Source organism: Clarias gariepinus, chromosome 28, assembly GCF_024256425.1.
Source record: "Clarias gariepinus isolate MV-2021 ecotype Netherlands chromosome 28, CGAR_prim_01v2, whole genome shotgun sequence".
Taxonomy (NCBI): Eukaryota; Metazoa; Chordata; class Actinopteri; order Siluriformes; family Clariidae; genus Clarias; species Clarias gariepinus.
Window position 1 is genome coordinate 6,574,283 of NC_071127.1, and position 22,063 is coordinate 6,596,345.

A 22,063-nucleotide genomic window follows, 5' to 3' on the forward strand; every position below is an offset into this window, starting at 1 on the left:
GTTTTTCAAGTCAAAACCCTCCCTATTGGCCTTCCTCTCAAACTGAGTAAATACAATAATGACTGTTTTATAGCGTATATCTGTATTTGTCTATTGTTATTTAGGTTCTGGGTTATTTCAGGTACTTTAAACACATTGTTGGGTTGCTCATGTTGGGTCATATGAGATGACAAATGAACACCTGGTTTGATTATTTTGACCCAACCACGGGTTTATTCATTATTCCCTCGTTTTTCCAAATGGCAGCCTGCTAAATATTTGAAATATTACTGTTATTGTGTCACAGGTGTGGTTTTAAGAGTTGTTTAGGCAGAAATGCGTGTGTATACAGCTTAAAACCTCCATCAGTTATTGAAGATTTGGAAAAATTGCCCCAGTGATTTCGGAGCTTCAGGAAATCTCCCGGCTCTCTGCGCATAACACCGGGCCAACTCATGTCGGAAAGAATTTATAAACGTTTTCTAAACGTGGGCTATTGTTTTTTTTACTTATAATATTTGTTAATTTAATTTAAATGAGGTTTTAGCTTAGGCCTTTTATTCGGCATCGTAATCTTCCTCTTTAAATTACTCCATAGTCAAAATCAGCACTCAGCCGCATGCATAAAGAGTGTCCTGGCAGAATTCGACTAATGATTATGAACGCGTCGGGAAAACAGCAAACAGACTGATTTTGACCATTTAAAAAAACGTTTGCATTCATTTTCTGACGCGCGCAAGTTCACCAAAAACAATACACAACAGCGCACCTTACAACACTTACTGAATCATAATGTTTTTTTCGTTATTGTGAGTGTGCTTAAATAAAGTCTTATAAAGGCCATGTAGCTTATCTAGTTTTATTATATAGTTTTTGCACATTAATCTCAGTCCTCATCTGTTAAATTTTTGGGGACAATAGTTGCACACCTGTCACGGTGTGCACCCAAATCACTATCGCTCCCAACTCGGGGTTTGTTGGGTTACAGTGGATTTTACTACATGTGAGTGTGACGCGCGTGCAACAACGCGGAAGTGCGGCATGCAAGCGGGGCAAATGGAACGCGCCCCAGGGACTTCAAAGAAGCGAGAGATGGGAGGGGCTGGTCCGGCCATTCGCGGAGAGCAGAGTCAGAGCGAGCGGACGGAGGTAGGAGCTGCTGTCCTCGCGGTACCACGCTGCCACTCTGTCTGCTGCTCACCGCTCAACAGCCCGTGCCCGCATGCCAACCAAACCTGCACGTACACATTCCTTCCTTTCCATCCTCACTCCTTTAACACTTTCCTTCCCATTTTTTCCCGTAAGACCTCGCCTCGAGTCCATGCTTCATGGTCCCGCCTGTGCACTTAGGGTTGACCCGTTACTTGTCCCAAATGTAGTCAACAATATTTAAAAAAATTATAAATAAACGTTTTATGCTTGTTTTAATGTTATTTTGAAGTAAATTAGACAGTAATAGCTAAAATAGTAAAATATTTAAATATTAACAAGGGGAATGTTTGATGTCATGTGGGCATTATAAGATTTGTATTGAAAACTTCTAACTAAAAAGTGGCAGCTGGCACGCCTAAAAATAGACGCAGGTTAATTTTTTATAGTCTAAATAAAAATCCTCCTCTTTAATTTTCTAAAGTCAACGGCACGCATAAAGTTTTCCAGAGCGCGGAAGAATTTTGTTGTGCTAAATAATATTTATGCAGTGTAACCAGAGCCTCCTATTCCTATTAATCCTGGGTTGTTGTTCTTTTAGCGTGTGTGTGCTTTACAATGCCAGACAACATTCAAATGCAAATTATTCACCCTCCCCAGGTGTGAATCAGCTGTTCTCACCTATACATTCAGAGAAATTGAAATGCACTTCTCCCCACTTCAAATACCTCTTGAATCTGAGGCTCTTCTGAAGACTTTCAGTGATTAAGGCCTCTTTTTAAATTTGTGTAAATTTAATCTTCGGGATTCTAGATTCTAAAGTTGACATTGTTACCGTTTTCAATCCTTAGAATGAAAGAAATTGAAATTATCCTTATGATAGCATAAATTGAATTGTTTTTGATCAGTCTATGCACAATAATATTCTTTGTTATTATTTTTTTTTTTTAAACGGGTATGGGGCTATCTTGGTTTATTAATCCTCGTTCCTAGGCCAGCAGACCAAATCGTCATTAGCACGTCCCACCCCCAAACAGCGCAGCCATGTACTTTCTAGAACAGTGGCAGCTTGAACACCTTAAACAGATGCAGGATTATTTTTTATAATCTAAATAAAAATGCTGTTTTAAACATGGGCTATTGTAATTTACTTGTAATATTTGTTAATTTAATTTAAATGGGGTTTGGTCTCCAGAATGTTGAGCATCGTGATCCTCTTCTTTACTTTCCTACATAGAATCAGTGTTTAATCGCACGTATAAAGTTTTGTAAATTAGTTTAATATTTAATAGTAAATAATGACCCCCGTTGCGCTGTACCACCGCTGGGAAAACCTTATGAAATACAAGTGAAAGACAATTATGATGATCTTTTATGGCGTGCGTCTGTGATGGGTGTACGGCCAAATCTACTATCTCTACTCGCTCATTCCGTAGGCTCCCTGAATAGGGACAGAGCCACCTATTCGTGCTGGCTGGCGATAATTAACGTTAATATGATCTCTGGCTTGCTCCGCATTATAAAAGCAAGGGGCGGAGTTTAGTCCGAGTTCCGGGAAGTACGTGATGTGATGGAGAATAGGAGAGTGGCATGTGAGTGAGGTGATGTGACGTACCCCAGGGACTTTAAAGGCTGCGAGGACGTTTGTGTTAAGTTTTTGCGTCAGCAAGGACTCGTGCCGGCCATCGACAGCGGGAGAAGCGGCGTCACGAGGGAACGTGCAGGAGCAGCTCCCTCCCTTAACACTTTCCTTCCCCATTTTACCCAAATAAATTACCCTTTTCCCGTAAGACCTCGCCTCGTGTCCGTGCTTTATGGTGCCGCCCGTGCAGCATGCCAGAGTGGCACAGCCCCCGGAACTGCACATGCACAACCTTTATCCCATTTTTTCCATTCTCCCTCCTTCAACACTTTCCTTCCCCATTCTACCTAAATAAATTACCCTTTTCCCGTAAGACCTCGCCTCGTGTCCATGCTTTATGGTGCCGCCCGTGCAACATGGGTCGAACCCGTAACAGATCATAACAGTCTACTGCATTTCATTCTTATAATAACGCAAAAACACAAGCGGGGCTAAATGACCGACATCAGCTGACGCAGTAGAACGTCCTGACAATGTTATAATTTTATGGTCATTTATTTCAGTTAGTAAATCTACTACAAATTTAAAGAGCACAAGATATAAGATGACACAAAACCCTACACGCGTCTTTTCTAATTACACGTTGTACATGCATGTTATTCACAAGTTCTGACGCGTGTCTTTTGTTACACAGTGTCACTGACGACTTCAGACGTTTCGTTGATTTCTTTGTCTCGTTTATTTTCAACATCAAAGCACAACGGTTGTTACAGTTTCTCGAATAAATCCACTGTAGTCACGACAAGTCGCTTGCTGTGTTCTGTAGCTTCGATAGATTACAGTTACAAAAACTTAATTTACTGTATTCCTTTTAGCTTACTGTCTCACGGTCAAAAGCTTGTGTGCTCCACACCTTTCTGTATCCTTCCGTGTCTTAACAACAACAACAACAACTAACGTGTGTGATAGACATGAAACTACATAACTGTGGGATGATGTCACAGAACAACTCATGAAATGATGTCACAATACAAATTATAAGTATGATACTTAATGCTTAATGCTTAACTAATAAACTGAAATAAGATAAACATAACAACAAATCACAAGAATGAAAGATGGTCCTTACACACGTGATAAAATCTAAAGGCTCACTGTGTTAACATTTATTTTGTTTAAATTTGATCCTAATAAGTTTTAATTTAACTTAAATTCTACATTTGTACTGTAATTTTAGTACTGTGATTATGAATTTGTGATTATAAACACTACAATTTTTTATTTGATTTTATCCGCTACTACATGTAGCTCTAAAGGAGCGCGTCTCATTAATCCTGCAGAGAATGAACTGAGGCATGAGGCGTCAGTCTGTAGTTATATTGTGCCACTCAGCGGTAAATGGCAGCAAACGCACAAGGACAAATGCCGGCGCAGAGCGCTGCAACGGTAGAACCAACATTCCGATTAGGTAACCACTGTAGCATCCACTCTCCCACATTCTTTGCTGGGACCACAGGTCTCCAAATTTCCAGCAGTCGACCACTGCTGTTGTTTTGTGCCATCTGCTCCTTTAAGGCACAAGGTATGGGTTTTCTCTTCACTCCGAACACCACTGTGCTCCAAACCATTTGTCCCTCTTAAAAATTCAATATTGACCAGATTTAAGAAGTCAACAATGCTGTGGTACAATCAGCATTATAATTACATTTTTAAAAGCATTTACAGTAAGACAGCTCTAAAAATGGATCAGTATATGAACAGTGAAGATCAAAAAATATCCATTTAACTTAACTGTCCACAAAATTCACAAAAATTCTAAACAGTTACAAATAGATCTATTATATACAGTGGTGTGAAAAACTATTTGCCCTCTTTCTGATTTCTTATTCTTTTGCATGTTCGTCACACTTAAATGTTTCTGCTAATCAAAAACCGTTAACTATTAGTCAAAGATAACCTAATTGAACACAAAATGCAGTTTTTAAATGAAGGTTTACGTTATTAAGGGAGAAATAAAACTCCAAATCTACATGGCCCTGTGTGAAAAAGTGATTGCCCCCTTGTTAAAAAATAACTTTACCGTGGTTTATCACACCTGAGTTCAATTTCTGTAGTCACCCCCAGGCCTGATTACTGCCACACCTGTTTCAACCAAGAAATCACTTAAATAGGAGCTACCTGACACAGAGAAGTAGACCAAAAGCACCTCAATAGCTAGACATCATGCCAAGATCCAAAGAAATTCAGGAACAAATGAGAACAAAAGTAATTGAGATCTATTAGTCTGGTAAAGGTTATAAAGCCATTTCTAAAGCTTTGGGACTCCAGTGAACCACAGTGAGAGCAATTCTCCACAAATGGCAAAAACATGGAACAGTGGTGAACCTTCCCAGGAGTGGCCGGCCGACCAAAATTACCCCAAGAGCGCAGAGACAACTCATCCGAGAGGCCACAAAAGACCCCAGGACAACATCTAAAGAACTGCAGGCCTCACTTGCCTCAATTAAGGTCAATGTTCACGACTCCACCATAAGAAAGAGACTGGGCAAAAACGGCCTGCATGGCAGATTTCCAAGGCGCAAACCACTTTTAAGCAAAAAGAACATTAAGGCTCGTCTCAATTTTGCTAAAAAACATCTCAATGATTGCCAAGACTTTTGGGAAAATACCTTGAGGACCGACGAGACAAAAGTTGAACTATTAGGAAGGTGCGTGTCCCGTTACATCTGGCGTAAAAGTAGCACAGCATTTCAGAAAAAGAACATCATACCAACAGTAAAATATGGTGGTGGTAGTGTGATGGTCTGGGGTTGTTTTGCTGCTTCAGGACCTGGAAGGCTTGCTGTGATAAATGGAACCATGAATTCTACTGTCTACCAAAAAATCCTGAAGGAGAATGTCCGGCCATCTGTTCGTCAACTCAAGCTGAAGCGATCTTGGGTGCTGCAGCAGGACAATGACCCATAACACACCAGCAAATCCACCTCTAAATGGCTGAAGAAAAACAAAATGAAGACTTTGGAGTGGCCTAGTCAAAGTCCTGACCTGAATCCTATTGAGATGTTGTGGCATGACCTTAAAATGGCGGTTCATGCTAGAAAACCCTCAAATAAAGCTGAATTACAACAATTCTGCAAAGATGAGTGGGACAAAAATCCTCCAGAGCGCTGTAAAAGACTCGGTACAAGTTATCGCAAATGCTTGATTGCAGTTATTGCTGATAAGGGTGGCCCAACCAGTTATTAGGTTCAGGGGGCAATTACTTTTTCACACAGGGCCATGTAGGTTTGGATTTTTTTTCTCCCTAAATAATAAAAAACATCTTTTAAAAACTGCATTTTGTGTTTACTTGTGTTATCTTTGACTAATAGTTAAATGTGTTTGATGATCAGAAACATTTTGTGTGACAAACATGCAAACGAATAAGAAATCAGGAGGGGGGCAAATAGTTTTTCACACCACTGTATGTACTGGTATGTGTTTGACATCACTGTTTAGAGATAAACTCCAGAGAGGAACTCCATTGTTGTAAGCTTTTTTTCTCAGTGCATGAGAACAGGAAGAACACACATGATGATAAAGGAACAGGTTTGTACTGTACACCTATTTGCTATGTAAAAACTTCAGTAAGAGCAACATCGACAACTTGCTTTTTCTCACTTTTTAACTGTGTTTAATTTCGTCTATTAAGTCTAATTAATTATCAGGAAATTAGTTTTTGCTTAATTATATCATCTACTGTATATTGACTAGAAGTATTATGACTTATTTTCCCATAAGAAATAATGAAAACTCAAATTATTTTTTCCACAGCCCAAAAAATAAAGACGTAAAAATAATTAACGCAAAATTAAAAAAATAAAATAAAATAAAAATAAAACAAATTAACCTGCACTTTACTTAAAAAAAAGTAAAAATAAATCCCGACAGATAAGTGTTTCCGTTTTTGTGCGCAGGCGCTGTGTATGTATATATATATGTGTGTGTGTGTGTGTGTGTGTGTGTTTATGAAGCTAAAGTAAGAGGAGATTCTTACTTTTAGCCCATCCCGTATCCCCCTTCTCATCTTACACAGTAAACTCTCTTATTTGAATTTCACACAAACACATTAACAAAAACATTTTTTTTCAGAAAATTAGCAAGGAACATTCGTGTGATCGCAGAGAAACAAAATCACTGCTGTAAAGTAAAACAAACAAATAAATGAACAGCATTTTACCTTTGAAAAGAATTGCGACGGAGTAGGGTTTCTGTGTAGAGCAGAGTAAAGGCGAGAGAGAGACAGAGAGAGAACTGGCACGGTGTCAAATTACACGCGCACAAACACATAATGCACACAACAACTGGCTGAGGGAGAAAATGGATTTTTAACCTCTAACGAGAGATGTGGTAATACTCAGCAATACTCATCACCTTCCAACCAAGCTCATTCCTCAAAATGACCAAGAGACCTAACTCCAGACTTTTACACTCTAAAAAATGCTGGGTTGTTTTTGTAAACACATTGTTGGGTTGTTTATGCTGGGTCAAATTTAGGGTTATTCCGGGTACTTTAAACACATTGCTGTGTTGCTCTATGTTGCGTTAAATAAAATGTAGTGGGTCATTTAAAAACAAACACTCATTTTTTTTTGACCCAACAACTGGTTTATTCTTTATTCTCTGGTTTCTAAAAACGGCAGCCTGCAAAATGTTTGAAATATTACTGTTATTGTGTCACAAAGTGTAGTTTTAGGAGTTGTTTAAGCGAGAATGTATGTGTGTACAGCGCAAAACATCAATCGGTCATTAAAGACAGCGTCTATTTAAAAAATTGCCCAATGATTTTGGAGATTGGAGCTCCAGGCAGGTAATACAGGTGCTCTGCACTCATGTGCACTTCCAAGTCAAATCTGTTGTTTGCATTCTTGGAATTCAGACACGGCATGACGAACTTTCTGGATTCTTCACTTTTGAAGCAAGGTGTACACCACTTTATACTTGCAGAATTTTATGGTAAGTTATAATGAATTTTTACCTAAATTTTAAATGTTGTAAATAAGGTAGGAGCAAGCTCATTTTCATGTATATTCGCTTTTGCACCTTTTAAGTCGCATGTTGACATGGGACTGTGGGGAGTTTGTTTTTTTATATTTCGTGCCAATAGTCAGCTATAGTGTATTTTATGAAAAAAGTGCGTTTATAGCACACAAACATAAAAAAAAAAACTTAGGTTAAAAATTTGGGTAAAAAATTTTAGGTTAATTACTAGTAATTTTCACTTAGGCTGTGTGTAGAAAGTCTGTTGGCATATTTTAATATTTTAAAGTTGTTAGAAGAAGCAATTGAGGTATGTTTAATGACAGTCTTAATATGTCTCCTGTTTCTGTATTACTGCATGTTATTTTGACCCAGCAGTTGGTTTATTCTTTAGCAAACATTCTGGATCATTCACTTCTGACTGGATCATACTCAGAGCACTCAGTATTTTATAAGTTAATGTACTTTTTTCTTTTGTAAGTTGTGGTACGAGCAAGCATATTTCATTGTTTAAATGAAATGCTTTGATATGGTGGTGTGGGGTCCTTTTTTTCTTCATTCTGCTTTTTCCTATTTACTGTAATAAATGAGAATGCGTCATTAAAATGAGCTTTTTCTTTATCCTTATGAAATTATTGTAAGTTGTAAAGTCATCAGTTAAATATATTCATCTAGGGTTTGTTGAGAATTTGAAAATGGTTGGAAAAAAAAAATAAATATCGCCAGGCAGCTTGTACTGTTATTCAGCTCCAAGGGTCTTTAAAAAGTGCTTCTCACCAACCAAGGTACTTTATTAATGGCTAAACCAATGGCAGATGTGTTTCTGTACAGTAATACTGAAGGATTAAGCAGATCTATTTAAAAAAAAAAAATACCCAGAAGGACTATACACATGACTGAAGACGCATCTATTGCGATAGAGGGCATCCAAGTGATCCGTGGGTGTAGATACAAAACAAAGGCATGCATGTTGTTGATTGTTTTGATCTATGCCCTGAACTTGGAGTATCCCAAGAAGCTCAAAAATACTTTCAAAGTATTTTAAAAACTTCTTTTGGAGCTTGATGTCTCATAAAAGGTTCATAGCCTCAAAATTAAGCTCAGGGAATAGAGTGCTTTCTTGCATTGTGTTGGGAACAGTTAACAAAGTCCTAAGTTAAAGTACTGTTAAGTGTTATTCTTTTTTAAATTTTATGTTTGTATGTGTCAAATAAACACATTTAGTTTAACAAATAGGCACACCAAGTTTAATTAATAAAAAAGTAGACACTATTGTTTTCATTTGAGCAATATTAGCTGAATATCCATTTTCTTTATTTGCACTGTAATCATTTTTCAATGAAAAAAAAATGCAAATGATAGATTTTGAAATGAACCGGATGGTGCTGGCTGTTGCCATAGGCACAAAGGACAGGCATAGGCACAGAGGGGTGTTAAAAAAGGCTTTTAATCATACAACAAAACATGCACAATGAAAAAACAAAACCAACAAACTCAAACAATAACTCAAAGCATATAGCGAACACTGGCTCCATGGCGAAACACACTTGACCTAGGCTCTGGTGGTGTAACACGGGCTCTTTCACTGTAGACTCAAGGCTAAGACCTCAAACTATGCATGAAGCTGTAACAGAAAAAGACAAGACTAGAGACGAGAGAGCAGATGACAGAACGGGTTGGAAGCCAAACGAACCCAGATCCAAACCTATTCTTATGTTCACATACACCCAGCTAAGCATGGCAATTAGCTAGACATGGTAGTAGCCATGGCAATCAGCTATGCTAAACATACAAGGGACTACTTACAAAACCTTGAGACAAACACAAGACTTCACGAGAACGAATCAGCTCACACACATCCTGAAACACAAGGGACCTACATATGACCACAAGCTAGAGTCTTGGGACATGCTCATTGGTTACATTACAAAACAAACTAAAATACAATATAAAACAAACCAAAATACAAAATCAGATGCCCACATAAATGACAGTAACTACAAACAATGCTCGACCCAGTTTCCCAGACTAAACAGCTATTTATAGATCTGGGGCCTGTTTCAGAAAGGAGGTTCAAACAACTCTGAGTTTAAACTTGAACTCTGAGTTGATTGACCCAGACATTAAAAACTCAGAGTTTTCGGTTTCAGAACAGCTGATCTGAGTAAGGTCAATCAACTCTGAGTAGATTAACTCAGAGTTAAGCGTGTCCACCGCGACTATAAAAAGCCATTATCAATGGAGCACAGATATTACGAGTCACCATGGCAACAGCAGAAAAAAGAGATCGGCATTTTTTCCCCTAGCTGAACTTGATATGCTCATGCAAGCTTACAGCAAATATGAACACATATTAAAAAAAAAAAAAAGTAACACCACTGCATCGGCGAAACAGAGACAGGTAGCGTGGGAAAACATAGCTGCTCAAGTTAATGCGTAATTTTACATTTAAAGTATTTAAATATTTCAGTATAATAAGTAATGTGTGACATTTATTGACTTTTCACTTGAAAATGTTGGGAACTGGCCATAACTGTAAAGTAATTTCAGATGAAATTGCATTAAATTACATAAAATAGGGTACTGCATAGTTTCTACAACAAATTTGAAAAAATGAATAGCATATGACTGCATAACATACTGTATAACCTTTAGAATGTTAGTAGTACTAAAAAATAGTTTTTAGAACAAGTAATAATCCCATTACTCATGTTCCTGTTGAAGGTCAGTGAATTGAAGCTAATTATTATTATTATTGCAGTTATATCAAAGGTAAAACTTAAAATGTTATTGAATCTAATTGTACTTGTCATGTAGGTGCAGTCCTGTAGGTATTAAAAGAACATGGCAGCAGCTGAAAATGAAATATAAAAACATAATTTAATCAGGTAAGGTTTGAGCATGTGATTGATGTAGTTTTTCTTTACAAATGACATTTAGTATGTACATGATGGCCCTGAATTTGAACACTGGAAGGCCAGTGGCTGAGGGAATTCCTGCAGGGTGTTCATCAGAGCCAGTCACTCCACAGGACACAAGTGCCTACATAAACTGTATGAGGGCTACACACACACATATATAATCTTTCATTTTTGAATTGGTGTCAATAGATTCTGATGGCAATATCTCTACCTAGAAAATGGTTCTGGCCTTGACTGGTGTTGGCAACTGTTTCTCTGGGGACTTGACAGTTCGATAGTTCATGACTGGAACTTCTTACAAGTCTACCTGGGTCTTCAATAACTACCTGGACTCCATATTAACATCAATTAACATCAGCTATTTTAGCTGAACTGCCTCCCACCCTACACACTGTATATATGCAGATCATTTACTGCTTTTGTTTCACCCAAATGAGGATGGGTTCCCTGTTGAGTCTGGTTCCTCTCAAGGTTTCTTCCTCTTACCATCTCAGGGAGTTTTTCCTTGCCACTGTCGCCCTCGGCTTGCTCACCAGGGACAAACTGACCATTTTGATTCATACAAATCCACATTTCATACAAACCTAAATAATTCTTTTGACTATGTAAAGCTGCTTTGCGGCAATGAAAATTGCTAAAAGCGCTATACAAATAAAATTGAATTGAATTGAATTGAATTGAATATCTGCGTTTTGGAGCCTCCTGTCTTATCAGAACCCCCGGCAGTTTTAAGTGTCCTAATTTCTGGTGTATTGAGTAGGCTAAGTAATATTATAAAGTGTGCTCAACCAAATGCTCTTCTTCTCAGGATGTAGGGGATGATGACACTATTTCTGCTGATACAGAGAGGCCTATAGAGGTAATGTTATGTCTGTAGACATAAAGCAATCCTTACATTTTTGTGTCCAGTAACCTATAGAATGTAAGTATATCCAAGTATAAACGTATTCTTGTCTTCCCCCATCACCACCCTCCAAAGTGTGGAAGAGGAGGAGGAGGGTCCATCAACTTCTTCTGCACAGATGAACACAGTTCAGTGATGTACAGTAAATGCCAGAGTTTTATTCAATGTACAACATGATGTAACCCTAAAATACTGTATTTTCAGTTACCCGTAAAGGAGTTATATAGACTGCATCTACTGAAGCAATTAAAAAAAAACAATAAAGAAATGATTTACTTGGATTGACAGATCCTAAAGTCCGTTATAGAGATCCTAAAACACAAGCTACAGGTAAGGTGTGTATTGTGATTCGTGGATTATATAAAAGTTTTTAAAGAATATAGAAATTTACCAGTTGCTTTTTAATTTTTAGGAAATAAAGAAGACCAAACAAAGTGTTGTGACTTGTGTTTATTTCATTTTTTTTTTTTTTTTGTGGTGGTGGTGAAAAACAGTAACGCTTAAACAAAAATGTACAGGGAAAAGACAAAAAATCCACTCTGGGTCTCAAAATCCTTGCCCGACGTAAATGTAATTCTCTTCGAATTAATGCAGCCTCCTCATCTATGGGATCCTCCAAAACAGGACAGGCCATTCTCCTGACTGTCTTCTCGGTTTGTGTCCGAAATGTGGGTAATGAATGATTAAGGCTACGGCGAGAAATACCGCTGCGTCTTTAAAAAAGGGGAGGAGACCGACAGAAACTCAGAGTTCAGAGAATAAAACCTGCTCCTGACCAGGTTAGGTTCACAGAGTAAGTTACCACGGTAACTGACTCTGAGTAATAGTTACCTCTCTTTCAAAAACAGGCTTGAGTTACCCTGCTTTCTCGGGTTTGACAAACCTGCCTTTTTGAAACGGAAAACTTAGACTTTCTCTTATCTCAGAGTTTTCACTTAACCTCCTTTCTGAAACAGGCCCCTGGCTATGCAGCAATAAATACAAGCAATTAAAAGTTACACAATTAAAAAGGAAAAAAAAAGAAATGAGATTGTAAACAAACTATACAAAACATGTACAAGCAATGGAATCAGCCTCAAATCTGAATTTAAATGTGTTCCAAGGAATCAAACTCTTTTAATTTCCAGTCATTCTGCAACATATTTCACATACTGTAAAGGCTGCTGAATGGACAAAAAGCCCTTTCACCTAATTAAGTACGGACATATGGAACAGAAAATTGGTTAAGGCATTGGACTACGGTTCGGAAGATTCCAGGGTTAAACCCCACAACCACCAAGCTGCCACTGTTGGGCCCTTGAGCAAGGCCCTTAACCCTCAACTGCTCAGATGTGTAATCAGATAAAAATGTAAGTTGCTCTAGATAAGAGCGTCTGCCAAATGCTCAAATGTAAATGTGAACAGAAAGCAATAAATAATCTTGTGAACATACGAAATGAGAATCACCACTTCTCTGTGCAATAAAAGAACTAATGTAAGATAGTAATCCCAGAATTGGCTTATATGTAAAGAAATACCAATGACAAACCCTTCGGGTGGCCAAAGCAGGCCATCCCACCCGGTTAGATAACTCACAGTAGTGTGTCAGTGTTTTACAATTAGTAATAAACCTCAGAGAAGAGTGATAGGCAGTATCAATCATTCGAAGTCATTAAGCGGGGGCATTCATGTACAAAAGATCCCCATAATCCAAGACAGGCAGAAATGTTGCTGCTACAAGCCGTTTTTTTTTTTTTTGCGTTAAAAGAAAAACACAACTTATTACGAAAATAAAAACCCAGTATTACCATTAGCTTTTTCACAAGATTCTCCACACATTTTTAGGTATTTTTAACCTTTCCTAATTATATTATGGCTAGTTAGTCATACTGATTAATTAAAAACTTAATTATTAAACAAATTATGAACTACAATCGAGTTAATGTAACTTAATTTTAATAAGTAATTTATTATGTAATGTAATCTGTAGATTTTGCCTAATTTTAATTGGCATGTTATAACTAATTTATTTAAGTACTCTTTACAAAAAAATATGGGGTGAAATGTACCCAAAAAAACAAATGTGCAAATTGTTAGCTCACATTTTTTGGGTAGATTCTATAGGTAGTTTTTCACAGTGCTTTATGATATAAACTTATTTAAAAAGTGGATTAAACCATTACTGTGCATCTCAGCTCTCGCTACCCTCTGCCCTGCAAGCTGGTGCAGTGAGGCGAGGATATGACCACCTTGCAGCACCAGCTCCAAATTGTGTTCTCCGCTCAGCCAAGGCTCACCCACTTTGTATGGCACGAAAAAAAAAAAAAAAAAAACATCACAGAGTGTGATAATTTAGGACCCAAAAAGCTCAGAAAAGCCAGGATAACAACAACAGAAAAAAGGTCCATCATTGGGCTGATTGAGCACAGTACCTGGTGTACTGAATCAGCCATGGATTACTTAAAGCAGAAGAATAAAAATTCAAGCCATCATAATCTCCTCTGTTAGTAATTTGAAGCTTTTTTTTTTGCCATTCAGAGGTGGACTTGCTAAAATGGCAAAGTCTTTGAAGGTGCCTTAATAAAAAATTATATAAACATTTCAAAATATTAGCATACTAAATATCCATATTTAAATCTTAACTTTTATTTTAAGAAATTAACAGCAGAAAGGAAAAATTGAGAAAATGAGAAAGGAGAAATTGCAATTTTCTCACTTAACCCCTTTTGTAGTGAAATAAAAACAACACCATCTTATATTTTAAGGTTACATTTTAGTTCAAAAGCAAGAAAAATAAGCATGTGGAAAGGTAACAAAGAAAGAAATAATAATATTTTTATTTATCTATGAATTTATCTACATTACCACAAAGTTAAAATTATTGTATTGTAAAATACATGCCTCTAATGCATTACACTAAACATAAAAGAATTAAACACCAAAATTTAAAGCAATTAAGATCTACAAGTTGAAACACAAGAATAAAAAAAATAAGATATTACTATAGTATCTGGATTTTATAAGATCCAGTATAGGATCTTAGTATAGCATAGTATAGTATAGTATAGTATAGTATAGTATAGTATAGTATAGTATAGTATAGTATAGTATATACATTTTTAATAGGAATCTGACTCAATAAAAGACCTGTAACTTAAAACAATAATAAACAAGCAGAAGTACAGAAGATGAGTTAACTTAAATGGTTAGATGTGATTCACTGGATTTTTATACAGTAGACGGTTTTTAATCCAGTTACTGGATTTTAAAGACGGTGTTAAATTCCTCATTAAACAGCTCTTTCATTTCAGCTCCTTTCCTGTCATAGGTATTATCCTGCAGATACGGACACACACACACACACACACACACACACAGGCATACACACACACAGGCATACACACACACATGCACAACGAGTTGAGATCCAAGTACATGCGTAAAAGAAAGTGTAATGTTAACAATGACTGACTAAAGCTAAACTGCAAGATAATATAATATTTCACTAGCAATCTCAGCTTTACTTCATGAATCAGAATAATTAGTAACATATGTAACTGGTAATATTGATATATCTTTAATCCATATTTGTATTATACCTTGTGAAAGGTTTGGCAGTTTTTAAAGATGAGTTGGATGTCATGCACAAACTGTTTCACTGTCTTGTCCTTCTGCATTTTGGTCCTCACTTTGCCCGGCCACATGGGTTTGGAGATTACACTCCTGTATCCTGGCACCTGCACAAGGACAAGGTTTAACAAAGACTCTCTATAGCAGTACCAGGTCTGTCAAGCGATTTTGTATGGTGGGGGACAATCAAGTCTGTATAAAATGGTGAGGCTTAACCTAAAGCTTTGTTCCATACTGCGAAGTATAACTGACTGAAAATTATGTGAATCATTGTTGCAAGCTTATATTGTACTTATATACAAGTACTATAGCCCAAGAGATTAAATGAATGCTGAATGTAACATTTGCTCTTTGTAAAGTCTCTGCTGATAGTTATGTGGTGCATTAAAAAGAAATTCTTACTGTTTCAGTAGGGTTGTAAGTAAACACATGTTCCGTATCTGCATTATAGAAGCGCAGCAGCAAATACTGACATTGCTGAAGAAGGACACAGACACAGACAATTAGAACCATAACTGTGACCTCTGTGTGTACTGTATATGTCCATGTGTGTGTGTGCGTGTGTGTGTGTGTGTACCAGGATGTTGTTGGTAACAGGACTGCTTAAAGCATCTTTCTTGCTCTTGTGAATCCACATTTCATGGTTAACATTTAACACCCAAAAAGTACAAGTCCACTTATCCCTGCGCACACACACACACACACACACACACAAACACACACACACACACACACACACACACCAAAATCGAAAACATGATCAGGTCTATATATTTTTTTTTTTATAGTTTCCTTATCTTAGTCAAGTCAAGTCGGCTTTTATTGTCATTTCAACCATATTCGTACAGTTCAGTACACAATGAAACAAAACAATGTTCCTCCAGGACCAAGGTGCTACATACAACATAAATTAACAAAAACTAACTAGCTAACTAACTAAGAAACCTAATTAGCTAACTAGCTGAGACAAAACACATTAACATTATAAATTAAACAGAAACTATCCTACAGTATAAGTCCTAGTCCTATAGTAACTGAACAAAAGTCTACTGTTGTTCCCTGTGAAAGTGAAGGGTGTTGTATGATATAACAATATTTAAGTTCCTACATGTTTTTACACTTATTGAACCATCCAGTACACTAGTTGTCATCGAAATTCTGCCACACCCTCTTCCTGATATCATATGTGGTAATCTCATAGTTATTATGGCTTTTCTGGCTCTAAACCTGTTAGTCAGGGCTGACTCACACACAGGGGCAGGTGGGGCAGGTGAGGCAGAGCTCCACCATATTAAGTATATCAACCAGTCAAGAAATATTAACTATTATCATGTGATTATTAACTAATCCATTAAAATGACCTTGCTTGAGTGACCAAGAGTTTTAAAAATGACAGGAGCCAATGTTCCCTTGATTTGTAATATTTGTCTAGTGGTTAAAATGGCAACTCAACACTTCAACCATGTACAGTTAGTACACAGTGAAACGAAACAACGTTCCTCCAGGACCAAGGTGCTACATGCAACATAAACTTACACATTAATTTACCGAGAAGCTAAACTAGCTAACTAAGAGGCCTAGTTAGCTGGCTAGCAGAGACAAGACAGATAGTCCTAACATAAATTAACTAAAACTAACTAACTAAGGAAGACTATCTACAGGTTTTACAGACAACAGACAACATAAAGTGCACGTGCAAATGTGCAAACGAGCAACAACAAAGTGACAGTGCGACAACGACATATCAGAACATAAAGAACATAGAATATGGTGTTGAGGTAGTACTGCAGTGGGCTAGAGGATGATTGGGCAGGACTTGTACTTTTAACAATTTAAGTGGCGGATAAGCAGACAGCAGATATTATAATATCTTTTAAATAGCACTCTCACTCCCTCACTCATCGTCTATACCACTTTATCCTGATAGGGTCGCAAGCCTATCCCAAGACACTTAGGGCAGGAGGCAGGATACACCAATCAATTGCAGGGCACACACACACACACACACACTCACATGCTCATTCACACACTATGGACAATCTGGAAACGCCAGTTAGCCTACTCTCCGGGTTGAAACTGGAGAACCTGAAGGAAATCCACCAAGCACGGGGAGAAAACGCAAATGCACACAGACCCTAGCCAGGAATTGAACCCGGACTCTGGGGGTGAAAGGCGACAGGGCTAAAGATGAAGCCACCATGCTGCCTATTTCTATTTTATAACAAATAAACTAAACTAAATTCAAATTAAAAAATGCTGATAAAAAGAAAAATAAACTTTATTTCTTTTTTAATGCCAAATTTTTGGGGATGTTTTCAGGTTTTGGTGTGTTGTTTGTTCAGTTTGAAACAAAGCTAAAATATGACAACTACAGTTAACCATGGTTAGCTGTTCTGTGTAAGTCTTGGTAACAAACGGCTGTCGTGTTGAACAGAGTAAAACAACCTACAACCTACAAGTATACCTACTGTACAACCACTGAATAGGAGCTGCTAGAGAGGATACTGGAACACAAGTTATACTGTAAGTAAAGTGCCCCCAAATGCTTCAGCTTCCCACAATTCAGGCACACAAAATAGTATTTTTTCATTTGCCTAAACTCTGTACCTCTTGTGTGCACTCAAATTGTACTTTGGCTTTCTCAAATCCTCAATATATGTCAGTTGAAGAAGAACAAATGTTGGAAGACATTCTAATTGCCCATTTCCATTGCAATCTGGCTTCTTCCAGCCTCTGACTGGTCTGGTTTTGTAGAGGGAATGGGTTGAGTGAGCCAAAACAATTCATATACATACAAAAAACTTTTTTGTTTAGTAAAGAGACACTAATATGACACCATATGATCTGGCAGCATGTACTATCTTGTGCAGCTATACAAAGTGTTTGTACTGCAGTGGGAGTTGCCAGTGTTTAATATACTGTATTGTAAGAAACTATTCTGTATGATTGTTTTATATCATTAAGTGTACTTGGTTGAAGATTGTGAGACAAATTGGTGTTTTAATCAAATATTGCCTCCTCTACTCAAGGAGCCAGCCCTGATTGTCACACTAAAACCAATGGCAGCACTCTGTTGCTGATTTTATCAAAGAACTAACCTCAGACTGCAGAGTCAGTTCTGACCTATTCAATTCAATTTTATTTGTATAGCGCTTTTAGCAATTTTCATTGCCGCAAAGCAGCTTTACACAGTCAAAAAAATTAATTAAACTTAACCTAAACAATATAATTACTGTTAGTTATATTGTATTAGATGCATTGCTTTTTAAAATGATATGTTTTCATTTCTCACCCAACTGTGTTCTCCTGTAGAGTGGGTAAGTGGCAGTGATGGTGAAAAGCTTGTAGACACTCATAACAGTACACTAGATCATTCTTTAAATTACAAATACAGCACACATCATCCTCATTCTTCTCCCTCTGATTCAGAAAACAAAGAAAATGTATTTATTACATGTTTATACACTATGTAGAGTATTACACAGTGTCATCCCTATGTATTCAACCCATGATTTGGCCCAGAAGGGCAAATCATCTTTCCCGTATATGTGTATGTTTTTTCCCTTGTAAGTGTGTTTTTTTCCCTTGTAAATGTGTTTTTTCCCTTGTAAATGTGTGCTTTTTCACTTATGAATGTGTTTTTTTCCCCTTGAAAATGTGTTTTTTCCCGTTGTAAATGTGTGCTTTTTCCCGTTTGTGCACAACTGCTTTTTCCTGTGTGAGAACTGTCCTTATCCTGTATTTTGCAAGCTAAATGCTAATGCGCAAAGGACTATGGGAGTAAGGTCAAAACGTAACTGAAGACGGAACCTTACCAGTGTTACGCGCCAAAATGCCCCCCTTGTCCCCAGACATAAACTCTATCAAATATTATATTATAACATAAATTCGTAGATTAATGATTTACACCCAACGAATTAAATTATAAAATAAGCAATATATAAATCCATGACAGGGGGTTGGGGGGGTTGGGGGTGGGCGTTGACGAGGGGGTTAGCACATAACCCTGGCTTCCGAGTGTTCATTTTGTCCGTGTTGGCCTCAAAATCCCATAGTGCCTTGTGCATTAGCTTTAGCGTTTAGCTTGCAACTTAAATGAGAAAGTTAGTTCTTGCACACGGGAGAGATGCTTTGCTAGATATTAATGAACAAGCTAGTTTCCCCATGCTAAGCGCTAGCGGTTAGCATAGTGATATTAGCTTGCTTATAAATCCATATGTGGATGTATATTACAGAGATGCCATGGAGCTGATGGTTTACATCAGTGTTTAATGGTCTAAATGAGATGATAGTTCTTTCAATCACTGCCATTTACACTCGGCTCGGCATTTCCCCCAAACACTCCAATAGTATTGTGGCGTGGGCGGGGCGGCGGCTGACGACCAGCATGCCTTGCGGGGATGTCGGTGTGTTCACCATGATGGGACAGGGTGTTTGGGTTAGTGGCTTCGGCCCTGTTTGTGTGTGTGGGTGTGTGACGTGTGAAATGTGCTCTGGTTCAGGCTGAAGCTGAATTGGATGTAGGCTCCTGAGTGAAGGTGCTGCTCATGCCATACCGGCTGCGTGCCTAATAAAGTACTCCCAGCCATTGCATTGGGCAGCAAATAAGCTCACTCGTCTCTCCAGCATTCTTTCCGGTGTAAAAACGCTACAGTATTAACACTGCTACAAAGTTATCATTAGTGCCTAAAACAGTAAAATCTAATTAATTTTATATATTAAACTTTACCTGGTAAGTGTGTGCAGTTGAAAATTTAGTAAAAATTATAACATTATCACGCTATAATTCACTGTATACTTCATGATGTTGAGTCCTGGAGCTGATATCCGGAAAGGTTCCGTGTTCATTTGCGTTTTGACCCCACTCCCATAGTCCTTTGCGCATTAGCTTTAGCTTTTAGCTTGCAAAATACGGGAGAAAGAGAGTTCTCACACGGGAAAAAAGTAGTTGCGCACAAACAGGAAAGAGCAGACGGCTACACGGGAAAAAGCGCAGTTACACTGAAAAAAAAGCACATTTATAAAGGGAAAAAAGCACATTTATAAGGGAAAAAGCACACATACCAAGCAAGTACATACCAGATCAAGAACTTGAAGATGAAGATTATATCTCTGGTCTTCTCTCTGACAATTCCTCCCTTGTTTCTGATGATCTCAATTAGTTTGTAGTGTTGCTTGTCGAAGGAAACCAGCAATCTTGCTTGAAGTGGAGCAGTTGTAATTCTTAGATACTTATTACCGATCTTTAAAAAACAAAAAAGTAAAAACAAAAATTGGACTGGCTCAAGTTCTTTGCATATCTTAATTACAGTATGTATAGAAAGAATCACCACCCCACACACACCTTTAAAATAACTGCATTCTGTTTTGTAAGTGCTCACTACTGATAATACAATAAACCAATGAACATAATTCAGTTTTGCAGGATAACTGAAATTATTCTCTGATATTATCAGATAATTCAACTACTAATTTTTAGTGCTCTGTCATTTTGAGGAAGTTTATTTTAGGTGTTTAGATTACATATGAGTAAAATAATTCAGAAAAGCTAACAGACCTTTAAACACAAAAGTGAATAAAGATTTCATGTTTACTTTTAAACTTCATAGTAATAGAAGTAAAACTAAGTGACCAATAGCTTAAAGTGGGACAGTCCATGCTACTATTACCAAGCAAATTGGATATATATATATATATATATATATATATATATATATATATATATATATATATATTGTAAGCATGTTTTAAACAACATATATTTATGCAGGCAGAAATATAAAAAAGGCCTGTAAGTATACCATTATAGCAAAAAGAGAGGACAGGCAAGTAAGAAACAGCGGTACCAAGGGCTTGGAAAATACCTGAAAACTGCCAATGCAGATAAAACAGAAACTAGGGTAATGAGAGGAACAGAATATAGAAAAAAACGCAAGACCAGGCCATAGAAGAAACCAGATAATCAGAGAAGCTAGCGAGGTGTACAGAAATGAGAATCCTGAGGCATCCAGAGAAGGTCCAGCTCCAGCTGGATTCTGCTTATTATTGTTGGAGCTACACATCCTGCTCCTGTGCTCCCAGCGATCCAGACCCCATCTGCCCTCTGCACCTACTGACTCATCCCTATGCTGAACTGGACTTCATGTTAATTTAAAGAATCTCTATTATATTGTACTTTCAGCTGCATAACACACATGATGTTATATCATCTCTATCTGTTATCACCCAAATGAGGATGGGTTCCCTGTTGAGTCTGGTTCCTCTCAAGGTTTCTTCCTATTGCCATCTCAGGGAGTTTTTCCTTGACACTGTCGCCGTCACCCTTGGTTTGCTTATCAGAGACACTTCATTCATTCATCTCATTATTATCTAGACACATTTTTCTCACACATACACAATGTATTATTATTTTTTTTATTTATTTATTTTTTTTCTTTATTATTATTTTTTTATAAATTTCTTTCATTTTTGTGAAGCTGCTTTGAGACAATGACCATTGTTAAAAGCGCTATATAAATAAAATAAAATTGAAATTGAATAGAAACCTATGTAATAAATTACACCCTCGAAACCAAACTTAAAAGGATCAGAAGTTTCCCTAAAGCATATGTGCAAAGCGCGACGGGCGCAGGCTGGTACGAGCAAACAAGGAACAGAAAAATCAGAGACACAGAGCCAGTCTTATGAATAACATATTTTAATAAGAGTAGATACAGAATAAAATGTGTATCTATATGATAATAATATAAAATACAAAGTATAAAAGCCCAGCGTAAAATACAAAAAATATAAGGGGCCAGGGTGAAGCATCAACAGAAATAAAATTACATATCAAACCTTCTTTAAGCTAAAACAACACCAAGAGGAAGGTCAGCGTAAGGAATAAAAGCAGAAATACAA

At 37.3% G+C, this 22,063-nt stretch overlaps 1 protein-coding gene across 1 annotated transcript in view; it reads right to left on the reverse strand.

Annotated features, from left to right (window-relative positions):
• The window catches only part of LOC128515600 (nuclear body protein SP140-like protein), a 47,134-nt gene extending 31,334 nt beyond the window's left edge, over positions 1 to 15,800 (reverse strand). The window contains exons 1-3 of the mRNA XM_053489685.1: positions 15,741 to 15,800; positions 15,566 to 15,640; positions 15,133 to 15,270 (exon numbers count right to left, since the gene is read on the reverse strand). Of these exons, the coding sequence (XP_053345660.1) occupies positions 15,133 to 15,270; positions 15,566 to 15,640; positions 15,741 to 15,800 (273 nt within the window). The remainder of the gene's footprint in view (positions 1 to 15,132; positions 15,271 to 15,565; positions 15,641 to 15,740) is intronic.
• Positions 15,801 to 22,063: the final 6,263 nt, after the last annotated feature.